Genomic DNA, 17520 nt, shown 5'->3' with positions numbered 1-17520 from the left:
TGTCTACTGTCCTTCTTTGGAATGTTAGCTCATTCTTATACAAGTAGAAAAAGCCCAATGCCTGATAGTAAAAATTACACAAGAGCTATGACCAGAAGGGTTTTAGAAAACCATGCAAATAGCTCCTAAACATAGGAAAAGATGTTTGGACTTGCTGATAAAATAGGAATGTCAATTACTATGTGACCATTTTTTATCCGTCATAAATCCAGAAGTTTGATAAAACACCCTGTGGGTAGTGTGTGGAAATAGGAATTCTTGAACATTGCTGGTTGGAAAACAAAATGTTTCAGCCCTTATGTGGGGAGAAATTTTGCAATGCCAAGCTAACTTATATATGCTTTTACCCTCTGGTCTGGGAGTCACACTTCCAGGAATCTACCCCAAAGGTGTACTGCTAAATATGTAACAAAATGTTTGCACAAACTCATACTTTATGATGGAGAAGGAAATGGCAACCCACTCCAGTATTCTTGTCTGGTAAATCCCATGGACAGAGGAGCCTGGTGGGCTACGGTTAATGGGGTTGCAAAGAATCAGACACGACTGAGCAACTGAGCACATACTTTATAGCACATTTTATAAGAGCAAGAGATTGGAAACACCCCAGATAACCATTAATAGAGGTCTAGTTGAATAAAGGGAAGGTGGAAAAACATGCGTTTGGTTTGCTACTCTTTTTCTAAGAAAAGGGAGGATATGGTTATAAATCTGTTTTTTCTTTTAGTTTTTATAAGTTTTCCTTTAAGGAAAAAAAGGTAACAAGATGTAGATGGCAAGCTAGACTTCTCTAGCTTTACTTCTCTAAATATCCTTTATTTTAGGTATTTTGTCTTGGAACCATGTAAATATTTCATTTAATTATTAAATTTTTTACTAATTGTTTTCTTTGTTTTTAAACCGAAGTAAAGCAGATTTACAATATTGTGTTAGTTTCTGATGTACAGCAAAGGGACTCAGTCACTAACAAAATACAACAAATGAACCAAAATAAGTATCGAGTTGGTGAAATAGTCTCCCAGAGAAAAACTAATTCTCTCCTCTATTTTTCTTTCCCTCCAGCTTTTTGCCATCAGCATTGCTGACCTTAAGCCCACAACAGACTGTAAAGTTTGTAACAGTCTCTAAGGCAAAGTGGAAGCCTGAATTTCCAGGGTAGGTTAACTGGAGGTCATTGGACAAAAGTGTATTTTACTAAAGAATTACTTTTCCTCATTCAGGTTCCTCCTTCCCTTCTCTCTCACCATCACAAAAACCCAAAACCATGGTGAGAAACCTTAATGGGTGGGCTCCTGTCTTCCCCTGCTGCTGCTGCTAAGTCACTTCAGTCATGTTCGACTCTGTGAGACCCCATAGACGGCAGCCCATCAGGCTCCCCCGTCCCTAGGATTCTCCAGGCAAGAACACTGGAGTGGGTTGCCATTTCCTTCTCCAATGCATGGAAGTGAAAAGTGAAAGTGAAGTCGCTCAGTCGTGTCTGACTCTTTGTGACCCCATGGACTGCAGCCTACCAGGCTCCTCCGCCCAGGGGATTTTCCAGGCAAGAGTACTGGAGTGGGGTGCCATCACCTTCTCCTAGGAGGTTTCAAACTTAACTGTCTCAGAAAGTGGTAGTTCCAAGGACACAAATAGGGAATTTTCAGAGAAAAGCATTCAGCTGGTGTTAGAGAGCCCTCGATTATAGTAACAAGAACTGGCTAACCTCAAGAAGAGTCGAAAAGCCTCTGTGACTGCAGCGATTAAGAGTGCCATGCTGAACAGATCAGACTAGCAGCAAAAAAGAGTGACGTGACTTGCCTGTGCTGGGGAAAAAGAATAGCTTCTGGTTAAAGCGTTGAGTGGTTAAAATGAGAAGCCCTCTGTATAACACACTTGTGCATGTGCATCTGCTACTGAGACCAAGATGTTCCTGCCCACTGCACAATAGGCCAGTGAATCTAGAGTCAAGGTGCTGGAGCAGGGAATAGTGATTTTATTCAGGAAGCCAGTAGATGGAGAAGATGGTGGACTCATGTCCCAAAGAACCATCTTAGCTGAGCTAGAATTCAGCTACTTTTATACTAAAGGAGAGAGGTTGTGACTGGTTGTTGCAAACTTGTTGGTGCTAGAATCCTCTGTTCTTGCAATTGTCCAGGTAGGTCAGGCCACAGTGTTCCTATAAACCTCCAACAAGACAAATGTTATTCTCTGTCCTGCAACTTTTAATCTATATAAATGGAAGAATGTTATACCTTTAAAGATCAGAACCTTGAGGATGGGCTATATTTTAGGCAAGAGGCAACATTCTTTCACAAAGGTCAGAGCCAGCAAGACAGTACAGGCAACAGAGCACAAGGGTTAGAGCTAAAGGAACAAATCCAATATGGAGTCAGGTCTGTTCTTTTCTGTTACACATCTGTGTGGTCTGGTCATGCTCTGGTCATGCTCTTTGGAAGCTGGTGGTGGGCAAGATGGTTATTTGAGATCTATACCTGTGGACAGAAAGAAGCTGAAGCAGGATTGGGCAGAGGAAGAAGCTGAACTGTGGTAAGGGCTCAACAAAGCCTTGGCTCACCAGGTGAAAAATGGTCCCATGACAGGTGGAAACATATGACTTTATCCCCTCACCTCACTGAGTCTTCTGACCATGCTGCCCAGGGAGGGCTTGACCTCTGATAGAGACCAGCTCCCCGCAACTAGAGCAGCCCCTTTAAAACATTTATTTATTTTTTGTTTTCGGCTGTGCTGGGTCTTCACTGCTCTGCAGGCTTTTCTCTAGTTGTGGTGTGTGGGCTTCTCATTACACTGACTTCAATAGTTGTAGCACATGGGCTCAGTAGTTTCAGCAGCTCCTGGGCTATAGACCACTGGCTCAACAGTTGTGGCACATGAGCTTAACCGCTGTGCAGCATGTGGGATCTTCCTCAATTAGGGATCGAACCTGTGTCTCCTACATTGGCAGGCAGATTCTTTACCACTGAGCCACCAGGGAAGCCCTAAAGCATACACTTGAAGGGAGACCTGGGGGCACATCCCTTTGCTAGCCGGATAGCAACCCTCTATAGTTAACATAGAGTGTTCTTAGTGTAATTTCTCTCAACAAACAAAAGGCATTACATTTTCAGTAAAGAATACATGCTGTATATTTAAGATTGAATTCAAAATTGCCATTAGAGTTTATATTCCATGGATTATCAAATGGCCAATATTATATTTCCAGGAAGGTTGGAATTAGCTGTTGATTTATTCATCCCACAAACATTTCTTAAGTATCTATTGTATAGTAGTCTCTGAAAATTGAAATATGAATAAAGATACTTTTCCCCTGAACTGGGAGTTGGATTCTAGTAGGAAGCAGAGAAAATAGACAAATGAAACCAAGTGGAAGGAATTTAACAGGAAAGGTATAAAAAAAGATGCCATAGAAGTTAAAGGGGCATGAAAGAGCCAGTGGTCAGCTGTGTCTGCAGACCTCCTCCTGGGAGAGGAGACGTGGGCTCCACCTCTCAGAGGACAAAAAATTTCCCAGAGGAATGTTACAGGAAATACAAATGAATGGGTAAAGGCTCAGAAGAACAAAAGAGCATCTCACATGATGGGAACCACAAATAGACTATGTGACTGAGGCACAGATTATGTTTAAGGAAGTACTGAAATGTGGGGGAAATACATAAGCAATTATCTTATTCATTCAGATTATGTTTAAGGAAGTACTGAAATGGGGGGTAAATACATAAACAATTATCTTATTCATTTATTAATACAATTTTTATTTGTATTTTATCTAGCCAGGTTTCCTCAAAAGCTTTTAACCACGAGTTTGTGATTCTTTTGTTTGGTTTTGTGATAGATAACACCCTTCTGCACAACATTTTTTGGGGCTATGTTGAAAGATGGTGATGACTGAGCCTGCCAGGTCATGGGTGCTGTAAGGCTGCTCTATTTCTAGTACCCTAACAGGTCTGTTCTTGACTTGATGTTGACAAATAAGGGAAAGAGATGATTGGGCACCATTCCTGGGGATGCTGCAGCTGTGTCTGTCTGTTCCTGGAGGCTGGAATACTGAACAGTGTTAGAAGGAACACTCTGCCTTCCTGTCATAATGAGTCCTTAGCAACCACCTAGTTTAGGTCACAGACAGGGAAAGCAGAGACAGCAGAGTCTTTGGCTCTTTCTGGTACAGATACATTGGTCTGAGGAAGTTGGGAAAGGAAATTCAGTAGCACAGCTACAACCTTGGCCATGGCGTGTGTAACATTTCGAGAACCAGTATCAGCCACAGTGGGAAAGCGGATGGTGTTCACAGGTAAAGGGCTTTTCTGTATCTTTCACAAGGAGACTGAAGCTTCCTTAATTGCTCACCTATATGATACTCAAATGACAATGGACTTGAGAATGAAAGAACCACGCACACTTATTCTACACGATTCTGCTGCTCTTATTATGCACTTGGCCTAGGCTGAGTTGCCTTGAGAAGATTTGTGATGTCCTGTTCTCACTAATTTAGGAATTTTTTCATATCATACAGTTAATGTTTTGTGTAACTGGGGCTGCTTTGATGTTAATACAAATTATAGTAGTGATCATATTTTCATTATTACTGATTTAAGTTTCTTGTATTTTTAGAAACTTGACATATTTGATTGATAAAAATTTGAGCAAGATGTAAGCTTAGTAAAATGTTGGCTGGCATTTTGTTCCTTCAACTTGCTTTAAATGATTTGGATGGTATGTCTGTGTGGAATTATGTATATGTATAATGGAATCACTTTGCTGTGTACCTCAAACTAATGAAACATTATAAATAAACTATACTTCAGGTTTTTAAAGGTAGTTAAATAGAATATGACTAATTGTGATTTCTGCAAGAAATGTCACATTTTATCGTATTTCCTTTATGTTTTAAAATCACAAGCCTATTTTTAAGCATATCCCTTGCTTATCTGTAAATTCTCACTGCAATCATGAGAAGCTTGGCTCCCACTCTTTGCCACCCATTTATTTAACTGTTTAATTCCCACCAGGTCTCCCGCATTGCAGGCAGATTCTTTACCATCTAAGCCACCAGGGAAGCCCTATATATGAGTATACAAGTATCAGAAAAGCTAACCAGTACTTCAGGAGAAGAAACTTTGTCAGCTAGAGCACAATGCTTCCTTACCTTCCTTTTGCCTTTGGGCTTAGGGCTCTGCTCATTTCCAAAGTTGCTTAAGATCAAAGTTACCAAAAGTCAGCTCCTTTCACCCACTGCCTCCAGTGAGACTGGTTTATATATTTGTAACACAGTTATTCTCCTGTCACTGTCTGAATTCTATTCTAAAATCCTCCAGACTCTTAAGTGATTTTTAAAACTTGTGTACACCAAGGTTTGCTCTCTGTGCTCTAAGTCTTCAGGTTTTGACCACTTCATAAGGTCACATACCCACCGTGACAGTACTTTTCAACCCTTTAAATGTCCCTGTGCTTCACCTACACATCCCCCCTCTTCCCTCACTGAGTTCCTGGCAACCACTGATCCTTTTTCTCTCGCTAAAGTTTTGCCTTTTCCTGGATATCATAGAGCTGGAATCATACAGTGGGTAGCCTTTTCAGATTGGCTTCATTCACTTGTCAATGTGCATTGAAATTTCCTCCATGTCTTTTCATGGCTGGAATGTTCACTTATTTTTATCGCTGAATAGCCTTCCATTGTAGGGTTGTATTACAATTTGTTTACCTAATCATCTTGGCAATTCTGAGAAAAAAAAAAAAAAACTTCTATGAGACTTTTGCATGGATATGTTTTCAGATCAATTTGGTACATACTCAGCAATGTGATTGCTGGATCATATGGTAAGACTCTGTTTAGCTTTGTAAGAAACTGCCAAGTTGAAATAAGTCAGAAAGAGAAAAACAAATATTGTATCTTAATGCATATGAGTGGAATCTAGAAAGATGGTACAGATGAGCTGTTTGCAGGGAAGGAATAGAGATGCACACATAGAGGACAGATGTGTAGACACAGGGCAGGAAGTGGGGAGTGAGACAAACTGGGAGAGAAGGGTTGACATATATACACTACCATGTGTAAAGAAAATAACTAGTGGGAAGCTGCCGTATAGCACAGGGAGCTCAGCTCTGTGCTCTGCGATGACCTAGATGGGTGGGGTGGGTGTGAGTGGGAGGGAGGGTTAAGAGGGAGGGGATATATGTATACATATAGCTGAGTCACTTGGTGGTACAGCAGAAACCAACACAACATCGTAAAGCAACTATACTCCAACAACAACAACAAAAGATCAGAAAGGAAACTGCCAAAGCTATACCGTTTTGCCATCTTGCTTGCAGTTCAGTGAGAGTCCTTGTTACTTTGCACCCATGTCAGCATTTGATGGTCTTTCTGTTCTCACCTTTAGCCATTATTACCAGATGTAGTTATGTCTCATTGCTGTTTTAATTCATAATTCCGTAATGGCCAATGATCATATACTTATTTGCCATCTGAATATTTTCTTTGATGTGATGTCTGTTCATAATGTTTGCCTATTATAAAATAATTGTTTATTTTCTTATTGTTGAGTTTTAACAGTTCCTCATGTATTTTAGAGACAAGTCTTTTATCAGATAAATGTTCTGCAAATATTTCCTCCTGGTTTGTGGCTTGTCTTTTCATTTTCTTTTTTTTTTTAATTTTATTTTATTTTTAAATTTTACATAATTGTATTAGTTTTGCCAAATATCAAAATGAATCTGCCACAGGTATACATGTGTTCCCCTCATTTTCTTAACATAGTCTTTGATAGAGCAGAGCACAAGTTTTAGTTTTAATAAACAACTTTAATATTTAGTTTAATAAGCCACTTTAATATTTAACATTTATTAATTTAGTTTTAATAATCAATTTTTCTTTCATTATGCTTTTGATATTGTATCTAAAAATCCATCACCAAATCTGGAGTCTCCTAGATTTTTGCCCTTGTTTTCTTCTAAAATTTTTTCCTATTTTGTGTTTTCATTTGTCTATCATTCATTTCACAGTGATTTTCGTGTCTTTTAAACTTTTCATTTCCATCAGCCAATTGATTTCCTTTTCTCCTTAAGCCAGCCTGGGTTGGCTTTTCTGTCACTTGCAACCATGAAAGAGTTTTAATGATCCTTAAAATTTCTTATAATCTGTGTCAGTGTCTACTTGGTTTCGTGTGTTTACATAGCTCAAATTCTTATCACTTTTGATAGGCTTCAGGTTTTACATTATGTTGATGCATAGTAATTCACTTCATGTTCTCCTATATTTTATATTTAAATTCCAAATTTCCTCTGTTACAGTTAAAGCTGTGTGAATACTTTTGGGTGTTTTTCCTTCTCTGTCATATTCTCATGATATATTTACAGGGAGTGGAATTAGGTGGTAAAAGATACAAACTTATTGAGACCAGAGACTTAAGAGGATTGTCTAAAAGACTATGAACAATATATTTGTATTTAAAGTCTGCAAATAGTTTTAAAAATCACTGTTATTTATTTTTGATAATGGGGAGTTATATATCAATCTTTTTGACTATAACATTAAAAAATTTTTGTTATGAATATTTTAGAATATATCCCACTTACCTGTCACTCATATTCAACAATTTATCAAAAACTTTCCACATTTGATCACATAGTTTTTTTCTTTTTCATTTGCTAAAATATGTTAAAGTGAATTTAAGATATTCTATTATATCCTACATATTTCACAAGCATGCATTCTAAGTTGCTCAGTCGTGTCTGATTCTTTGAGACCCCATGGACAGGCTTCTCTGTCTATGGGATTTTCCAGGCAAGAACACTGGAGTGAGTGGCCATTTCCTTCTCCAGGGGATCTTCCAGACCCAAGGATAGAACCTGAGTCTCCTATCTCTCCTGCATTGGCAGGGGGATTCTTTACCACTAAGCCACGTGGGAAGCCCCATGTGTTTCACTGTGCATCACCTCCCTCCACCCCCACCAAATGAACATATTCTTACATAGCCACATTATCTTTATCACATCTAGCAAACTATAAAACTATCCTCTGACAAAAGGTAATAACTAGTCCATGGTAATATTTCCCTCGTTGCCTCTAAAGTGCATTTTTACAGTTGATTGCAAAAATATGGATCCGATTTAGGTCCACACATTGTGTTTGGTTGTGTTCTCTCCTTTGATGTCCTGTAAGCTGGTACAGGAGAAGGCAATGGCACCCCACTCCAGTACTCTTGCCTGGAAAATCCCATGGATGGAGGAGCCTGGTAGGCTGCGGTCTATGGGGTCACTCAGAGTTGGACATGATTGAGCGACTTCTCTTTCACTTTTCACTTTCATGCATTGGAGAAGGAAATGGCAACCCACTCCAGTGTTCTTGCCTGGAGAGTCCCAGGGACGTGAGAGCCTGGTGGGCTGCCATCTCTGGGGTCGCACAGAGTTGGACACGACTGAAGCAACTTAGCAGCAGTAGCAGTAGTGCAAGCTGGTGCAGGTGGAAGCAGTGACAGACTTTCTCTTCTTGGGCTCCAAAATCACTGTGGATGGTGACTGCAGCCATGAAATTAGAAGATGGTTGCTTTTTGGAAGAAAGGCTATGACAAACCTAGATAGCATATTGAAAAGCAAAGACAGGTCCAGTAGTCTTGTATGGATGTGAGAGTTGGACCATAAAGAAGGCTGAATGCTGAAGAACTGATGTTTTCAAACTGTGATGCTGGATAAGAGTCTTGAGAGTCCCTTGGATAGCAAGCAGATCAAACCAGTCAATCCTAAGGGAAATCAACCCTGAATACTCACTCATTGGAAGGACTGATGCTGAAGCTGAAGCTCCGGTACTTTGGCCACCTAATTTGAAGAGCCCATTCATTGGAAAAGACCCTGATGCTGGGAAAGATTGAAGGCAAAAGGAGGAGAGGGCAGCCAAGGATGAGATGGTTTGATGGCATCACCGATTCAATGGTCATGAACTTGGGTGAACTCTGGGAGAAGGTGAAGGACAGAGAGGCCTGGGTGTGCTGCAATTCATGGGGTCACAGAGTCAGACACGACTTGGCAACTGAACAACAGTGACAATAAGCTGGTACAGTCTTCTTTGTTTTCTTGTTGCAGAGACTGGGTTGGTCATCCAGCAGAAATACCCAACATTCTGAATTTGCCTGGTGTCATGTCATTTAATGTGTTCCTCTGTCCTCTTGTGTTTTCCAAAATTGGAATCTGGCTCTTGAGGTCCAACCCTTTGGGCAAGATTGTTGCTTGAATACTGCTGTGGTCAACATATCGTATGCAGATCAGATGTTACAATTTCAATTTCTCCTAGACCCATCACTTAGGACCTAAGTTGTTGGGACTTAGTTCTCTTCTTTCTGAATTTGGAACTGATCTCAATGAGAAGCTCATGTTCTTGTAAAGATATTGGTGTAAGTGGGTATGAACTCTGGTTAGGCAAATAAAAAGTTGATGTGCTGCATACTTTACATCAAATATTGTATAATTGCAATAAAAACATGGAAAATATTTTGTCACTATTAATAATTAATGAAAAAGCAATCAAATATCATGAGAAATCATTAAAAAATTTATGCTGAATGCTAATATGTGAGGAAAAACTAAGTGGATTATCAGAGGATGAGAAACTAGCTGAGAAGTTTTGCAGAAATTTTGAGGATGATTTCAGAGCACTTTTAAGAGTTTTATAGAGTTTTTACTAAGATCAGATCAGATCAGCTGCTCAGTCGTGTCCGACTCTTTGGGACCCCATGAATCACAGCACGCCAGGCGTCTCTGTCCATCACCAACTCCCAGAGCTTGCTCAAACTCAGGTCCATTGAGTCGGTAATGCCATCCAACCATCTCATCCTCTGTCATCCCCTTCTCCTCCTGCCCCCAATCCCTCCAAGCATCAGAGTCTTTTCCAATGAGTCAACTCTTCGCATGAGGTGGCCAAAGGACTGGAGTTTCAGCTTTAGCATCATTCCTTCCAAAGAAATCCCAGGGCTGATCTCCTTCAGAATGGACTGGTTGGATCTCCTTGCAGTCCAAGGGACTCTCAAGAGTCTTCTCCAACACCACAGTTCAAAAGCATCAATTCTTCGGCACTCAGCCTTCTTCACAGTCCAACTCCCACATCCATACCTGACCACATGAAAATTTAATTTTGGGGCTTCCCTAGTGGCTCAGATGGTAAAGAATCTGCCTGCAATGCAAGTGACCCAGGTTTGATCCCTGGGTCGCAAAGATCACATGAAGAAGGGAGTGAATTCCCTGAACAGAGGAGCACTGCGGGCTACAGTCCATGGGGGTGGCAAAGAGTCAGACACAACTGCATGACTAACACTTTCACTTTCAATTTAATTTTAAAATCAAATTTTCCCTTTTTGCTGTAAGTATAACACTCTTCATACTTATTAATAGCTATAATTGTTTTAATTTCAATCTCATCTCTAGTGAGACTCCATTATTCTGCAAGATGATTCATGTGTATTTACTTAGTGTACTGCCACTAACGAACTAATTTGCTGATTGATTACATTTTATTTTTCTGCCCAATTTTAATGTTTTTCCCTTTAAAAAATATTTTTGATTCTAAATTTTTATCATATATATTTGAAATTGAATGTAACAAATAGAAATTGAATCCTTACTGAATACTGAAAAGTTGGTCATGAGCTTCAGAGGATACAAAAATGAACATGAATAAGATATTTTTTTGGTCTTCTAGATACGTATAATCTGTTGTTCTTGTTAGAACATCATGGGTTGTCCCATTCTCCTATTTAATATAAATATTCACCACAGATGTCCTGGGATTGTAGTGTGACATAAAAAGGAGACAGAAACCCAATTCCAAAGGCCTTGAGGAATCAAGTAGAAGAGGTGGGGATGGAGGACCATTACCTCATGGGATGCTTCACAAACTACTCCCTGTGCTTTTTTAAGTTTTGTTTCCTACTCCTTTCTTTTGACTGGCATATTAGAGAATAAATTGTCTCCTATATGATGGATGGATCTTAGATTTTATTTATTCCACAACTAATAAAGGGATAAAGATTCTTGTGGAAAAAAGTGTCAGTAGGTCCAACTTTTAAAACTTTTTTAAAAAGGTGAAAGTGAAAGTGAAGACGCTCAGTCATGTCCGACTCTTTGCGACCCCATGGACTGCACCAGGCTCCTCCCTCCATGGGATTCTCCAGGCAAGAATACTGGAGTGGGTTGCCATTAACATATACTTGAGTAAATATATTCACCTAGTGTTCAGCTAGATAACATTTTACAAAGTGAACACACCGATGCACTTACTTTTCAGATTAAAAACATGAATAGTTTTGCCATTCTAAAATGTTCCTTTATAGCATTTCCCAACCAATTCCCTCAAAGTCCAACATCGTTTTTATGTTTAGAATCCATATGTTTTTGATAAATGTGAGTTTAATTTGATGTGGGGTACTTTTCTTGTCTGTGTATTTGAAACATTTTATTTGCCGGCTTATTCTTTCATGTAAGTTTTATTATCAATTTGCTAAGTTTTATTACACAGTGAAGAGATTTTATAAATAGTGTTATTTTGGCATTAAAATGGCCTTACTATGAAAACTAATATCATAAACAAAATTCTGAAGTGATTTTAAAGTATCTTAGAGCATGGTTATGTATTTTCACATCTGTTTGCAAATGATACTATTTGTTTACTCAGTTCTAGGTCCCATGCTGCTTTGAAGTTATAAAATTACATTTTAAAAGGTACATTTTTAAATAAGATTTTTACAATAAATTTCTATTTGGTTCAAATTGAGAGACTGATGGTATAATTCCTATGGAATATTAAATTTAAAAGGCCCTGCAAGGAGATCCAGCCAGTCCATTCTGAAGGAGATCAGCCCTGGGATTTCTTTGGAAGGAATGATGCTAAAGCTGAAACTCCAGTACTTTGGCCACCTCATGCAAAGAGTTGACTCATTGGAAAAGACTCTAATGCTGGGAGGGATTGGGGGCAGGAGGAGAAGGGGACGACAGAGGATGAGATGGCTGGATGGCATCACTGACTCGATGGACATGAGTCTGAGTGAACTCTGGGAGTTGGTGATGGACAGGGAGGCCTGGCGTGCTGCGATTCATGGGGTCCCAAAGAGTCGGACACGACTGAGCGACTGAACTGATCTGATAAAAGAGAATCTAATTTAACCTATCATTTTTCAGATGAGAACACTGAGGTTCAGAGAGCTGAGTGACCAGCTCAAGGTCACATAGTCTGGATCAGAAGGATGACAGCCTAGGCCTGCTTCTTGTTTGTATGATGAATGATGTACGTTATACCCAGGCAGGTGTGTGCATTCTCAGTTGTGTCTGATTCTTTGTGATCCCATGGACTGTAGCCCACCAGGCTCCTCCATTCCTGGAATTTCCCAGGCAAGAATACTGGCTTGGGTTGCCATTCCCTTCTCCAAGGGATTTTCCTGACCCAGGGGTCCAACCCATGTCTCTTGCATCTCCTATACTGGCAGGTGGATTCTTTACCACTGAGCCACACGGTAAGCCCAAGTTATATCCAGATTACTAAGTAAATATATTAATGTATTTATTCAGCCATCAGAGATCTACTAGAAAATCTGTACATGTAAACCAGGAATATTGCAGAATTCCACCATGGGACTTTTGTTAGAAATATATTAGAATTGGAAATACTCTCTAGGAAATGGCCAAAAAACATTATGATGAATGAAGCTATAAGTGGTGAAAGAAGTACATAACTGTGTATGTGATTTTGAAAAGCTCGCTCCATTAGCCTGGGTTTCAGACCCATTTATTCATCTCGCTTTTTGCCCTGTGAAACTGTCACACTCATAGTTATGTCTCAAATGCAGTTGTTTTAAAAATAGAAAATGACTTCATACAAAACTGCCAGTGGTTTCCTATTAGAAGAAAGAACCAAACAGTCCTCCTGGAAATTCAACTGAAGTCTCATCATTGTAATTCAGGAAGCAAATATGTCACCTTGTAAAAAACTAATTCATGATAAAGCTTACACATTTTAATGGGCCTGACACATTTTGTTGGCTAATCTGCATTTTATTCTGTAATTGTAGCATGTGATTTGCCTGAATCAAAATTTATCTACAAGTGACGGCAGTTTCAAATAAATCCTACCTTAAATAATTGGCCGGGTGAATCATCACCAATGTGACTTCCAGAAAAAAAAATCAGTTGCTGGCATCACTCTGAAAAGCATCTAAACCAAGCCCTTAGAAGAAGACTCCAAAGGACAAACTTTGTCTCATACTCTAGTTTTCTGTTTTGTTTTTTAGACAATATACAACTTTATGGTATCAACTAAAGGAGAAGAGCTGATTTGCTTTTCTGGGCTTTGACTTAATTTTCCAAGGTTGATACTCTCTTCAGTCAGTTCAGTTGCTCAGTTGTGTCCGACTCTTTGCAACCCCATGAATCGCAGCACGCCAGGCCTCCCTGTCCATCACTAACTCCCGGAGTTCACTCAGACCCACGTCCATCGAGTCCGTGATGCCATCCAGCCATCTCATCTTCTGTCGTCCCCTTTTCCTCCTGCCCCCAATCCCCCCCAGCATCAGAGTCTTTTCCAATGAGTCAACTCTTTGCATGAGGTGGCCAAAGTACTGGAGTTTCAGCTTTAGCATCATTCCCTCCAAAGAAATCCCAGGGCTGATCTCCTTCAGAATGGACTGGTTGAATCTCCTTGCAGTCCAAGGGACTCTCAAGAGTCTTCTCCAACACCACAGTTCAAAAGCATCAATTCTTCGATACTCTCTTAGGTTACATTAATATCACTACCTTAAATGATGGAGAAATGTGCTCAGGATTAAGTAAAAAATGTCTTGTATTTTGGAGACAGGGTTTGAAAAAAGTAACCATTTTGTCAAAGGTTAGCGGATGGTTCACTGTGCCACCTGCTAGGAAATCAATGTGAGGAGCTCGATTCAAGAAGCAGAGCTATCAATGGAGCTGCCATGTCCTAGCTCCTTCTAATCTTTTTTCTTTCGTTCTTTTTATTGGAGTACAATTGATTTACAATGGTGTGTTAGTTTCAGTTGTACAGCAAAGTGATTGAGTTACTCATACATATACATTCCTTTTCAGATTCTTTTCTCATATAGGTTATTACAGAAAATTGAGTATAGTTCCCTGAGCCATACAGTAGGTCATTATTGGTTATCTATTTTACATATGTTGCTGTTTAGTCATTAAGCTGTGTCTGACTCTTTTACAGCCCCATGGACTGTAGCCTGCCAGGCTCCTCTGTCCATGGGATTCCCCAGGAAAGAATACTGGAATAGGTTCCCATTTCCTTCTCCTGGGTATCTTCTCAACCCAGGGATCAAACCCATGTCTCCTGCATTGGCAGGTGGATTCTTTACCACTGAGCCACCAGGGAAGCCTATTTTGTATATAGGCATGTATATATGTTAATCCTAAGCTCCTAATTTATCCCTTCCCCTGCTCCTCTCACCTTTGGTAACCATGTTTGCTTTCCACATCAGTGAGTCTGTTTTGTAAATAACGTCATTTGTATAATTATTTTTAGATTTCACATATAAGTGATATCATATAATTTGCCTTTGACTTGCTTCACTTAGTACAGTAATCTCTAGATTCATCCATGTTGCTGCAAATGGCATTACTTCATTCTTCTTATGGCAGAGTAGTTGCTGCTGCTGCTAAGTCGCTTCAGTCGTGTCCAACTCTGCATGATCCCATAGACATCAGCCCACCAGGCTCTCCTGCCCCTGGGATTCTCCAGGCAAGAACACTGGAGTGGATTGCCATTTCCTTCTCCAATGCATGAAAGTGAAAAAGTGAAAGTGAAGTCGCTTAGTCGTGTCCGACTCTTCACTACCCCATGGACTACAGCCTACCAGGCTCCTCCATCCATGGGATTTTCCAGGCAAGAGTACTGGAGTGGGGTGCCATTGTCTTCTCCGGTGGCAGAGTAGTATTTCATTGTAAATATGTACCATGTCTTCTTTGTCTATTCCTCTATTGATGAACATTTAGGATGTTTCCGTGTCTTGGCTATTGTCAATAGTGCTGCAATGAGCACTGGGGTGTAAGTACTTTTTGAATTAGAGGTTCCATCTTTTCCAGACATATTCCCAGGAGTGGTATTGCTGGATCATGTGGTAGCTCTATTTTTAGGTTTTTAAGGAAACTCCACCCTGTTCTCCACAGTGGCTTTACCGATTTACATTCCCTCCAACAGTATAGGAGGGTGCCCTTCTCTCCACACGCTCGTCAGCTTTTATTGTTTGTAGATATTTTGCTGATGGCCTTAGATTTGATTTGTATTTCTCTAATAATTAGTGATGTTGAGCATCTATTCATATGCTTGTTGGCCGTCTGTGTATCTTCTTTAGAGAAATGTCTTTTTAGGTTTTCTGTCCATCCTTTGATTGGGTTCTTATTTTATTTTTTGATGTGGAACTGTGTGAACAGTTTGTATACTGTTGGTTGTATCATTTGCAAATTCTCTCTCACCATCCTTAATTGTCTTTTCTTCTTAACCCTTCTGCTCACGGTCTTCTCATCTGTAATTTGAGGCTAGTAGTAAGTATTTCAGGTCAGGAAGTCCCCTGGAGAAGGGATAGGCTACCCACTCCAGTCTTCTTGGGCTTCTCTGGTGGCTCATACAGTAAAGAATCTGCCCACAATGCGGGAAACCTGAGTTCTATCCCTGGGTTGGGAAGATCCCCTGGAGGAGGGCATGGCAACCCACTCCACTGTTCTTGCCTAGAGAATTCTCATGGACAGAGGAGCCTGGTGGGCTACAGTCCATGGGGTCGCACAGAGTCCGACATGACTGAGCGACTAAACACAGCACAGTATCTATTTCATGACATATTCTATGATGACTTAATGAAATGAGAATGCCTGATATAATAAGAATTCAATAACTTTTTGGATTTAAAAATATTGTATGTTATTTATCTTCTTCAGAAGATCTTGGAGAGGACTCAAAAATCATCTTACAATCCTATTTTTTATACTAAATCAGCCAAGTACACATTATTTCCTGAAGTCTTAAGCTATAATTGAATTTTTAATGAGCACAGAGAGAAAAAAATCTAAGACTATCTAAGCCCATGGTTTTTAAATTTCAGTGTGCATGTGAATCACCTGGGAAGCCTTGTTAAAATGCAGATTCCAATTCCAGGCTTGAGAGCCTGCATTTCTACTAAGCTCTCAGGAGACACCCAAGCTGCTGGTCAAGAGACCACACCTTGAGCAGCAAGGACCTGAACTCTTCTGGCCCCTCTAGTCACTGTTGTGACCTTGGACTAGGTATTTATCTCTCTGTGTCTCATTTATATCATCTGTAAAACAGCAATATTAGTATCTACTTCATAGGGCTGCTAGGAGTTTTAATGCACACAGGAGTCAATGCACAGGAGTCCATGCACACAGAGTACTTAGACCATTGTCCGTATAATCTATTATCACAGATTACTAGTGAGATAAACTAGTCAACTGCTGGCTAAAGGCCCAAAACAGGAAGTTATTTGTGATGCTAATACTTAGAGCTCACACACATATGCATTTTTAAGCTGCTAACTATTGGCCTTTTGTATCTTCCTATAAACCTGATCTAAATAATACCAAGGAAAGCAAGTTGCATTACAACAATGTTGTGGGACAATGGCAGGTTTTTAAAAAAATTAGTTAATTAATTTTACTGAAGCATTATTGATTTACAATGTTGCATAATATAGAATAGCAGATTTTGGAATTCTTCCTTAAGCCGCATGAATTCCCGTGATCTTGATTAGGAAAACGACCCGTCATTTTGTGGTCAGGAAGGATGGAAAGGTCGCCCTGGGGGCTCTGGGTGTAAAGTCTTTCTCTTTGTCTGTCTCCCTTGAGTCGTGCTTCCCTCCTCTTTATCCCCTCTCCTGCAGGAGGAAGCCTGCTGTGGCAGATGCTAGGGAATTGTGCTTCTCAGCAGGTGATAAGGGGTGAAGTGCCTGCTACGTCACTAGCCCCAGTTGCTAGCAGTTATCTCAGAAAAGGTGGAACCTTTCACAGCTCCTACTAAAAGGCTCTTTTGACTACAGGCATCATGTTTTTTTAGTCACTCATTTATCTAACTTATTTATATTTGGTTGCACTGGGTCTCCATTGATTTGCTCAGGCTTTCTCCATGTGCGGCGAGCCAGGGCTAGTCTTGTTGGCGGTGCTCGGGCTTCTCATTGCAGTGGCCCCTCTTGTTGTGGAGTACAGGCTGTAGGTGCACGGGCTTAGTTGCTCCAGGGCATGTGGAATCTTCCCGGACCAGGGATCAAACCCATATCCCTTCCATTGGCAGGCGGATTCTTATCCACTGTGCCTCCAGGATAAGACGCCTCAGCCCCAGGTGTCACTTTAACAAAATTACACCCCAGGGAAGAGTCTCAGACAAGTAGAAGATTACCCACTCCTTTAAGAATAATGGTGCTTCTGGAGAAGGAAATGGCAAACCACTCCAGTATTCTTGCCTGGAGAATCCCCACAGAGAGCAGAACCTGGCTGGCCAAGAGTCGGACACGACTGAGCGAC

At 40.3% G+C, this 17520-nt stretch overlaps 1 protein-coding gene across 1 annotated transcript in view; it reads left to right on the top strand.

Annotated features, from left to right (window-relative positions):
* Positions 1-3925: 3925 nt before the first annotated feature.
* Positions 3926-17520, top strand: part of C17H4orf45 (chromosome 17 C4orf45 homolog) — a 113043-nt gene continuing 99448 nt past the window's right edge. Inside the window, exon 1 of the mRNA XM_044930382.2 lies at positions 3926-4285. Within this exon, the coding sequence (XP_044786317.2) occupies positions 4222-4285 (64 nt within the window). The 5' untranslated portion in view covers positions 3926-4221. The remainder of the gene's footprint in view (positions 4286-17520) is intronic.

This window comes from Bubalus bubalis, chromosome 17, assembly GCF_019923935.1.
Source record: "Bubalus bubalis isolate 160015118507 breed Murrah chromosome 17, NDDB_SH_1, whole genome shotgun sequence".
Taxonomy (NCBI): domain Eukaryota; kingdom Metazoa; phylum Chordata; class Mammalia; order Artiodactyla; family Bovidae; genus Bubalus; species Bubalus bubalis.
This window is presented reverse-complemented; position numbering and strand designations above follow the sequence as displayed.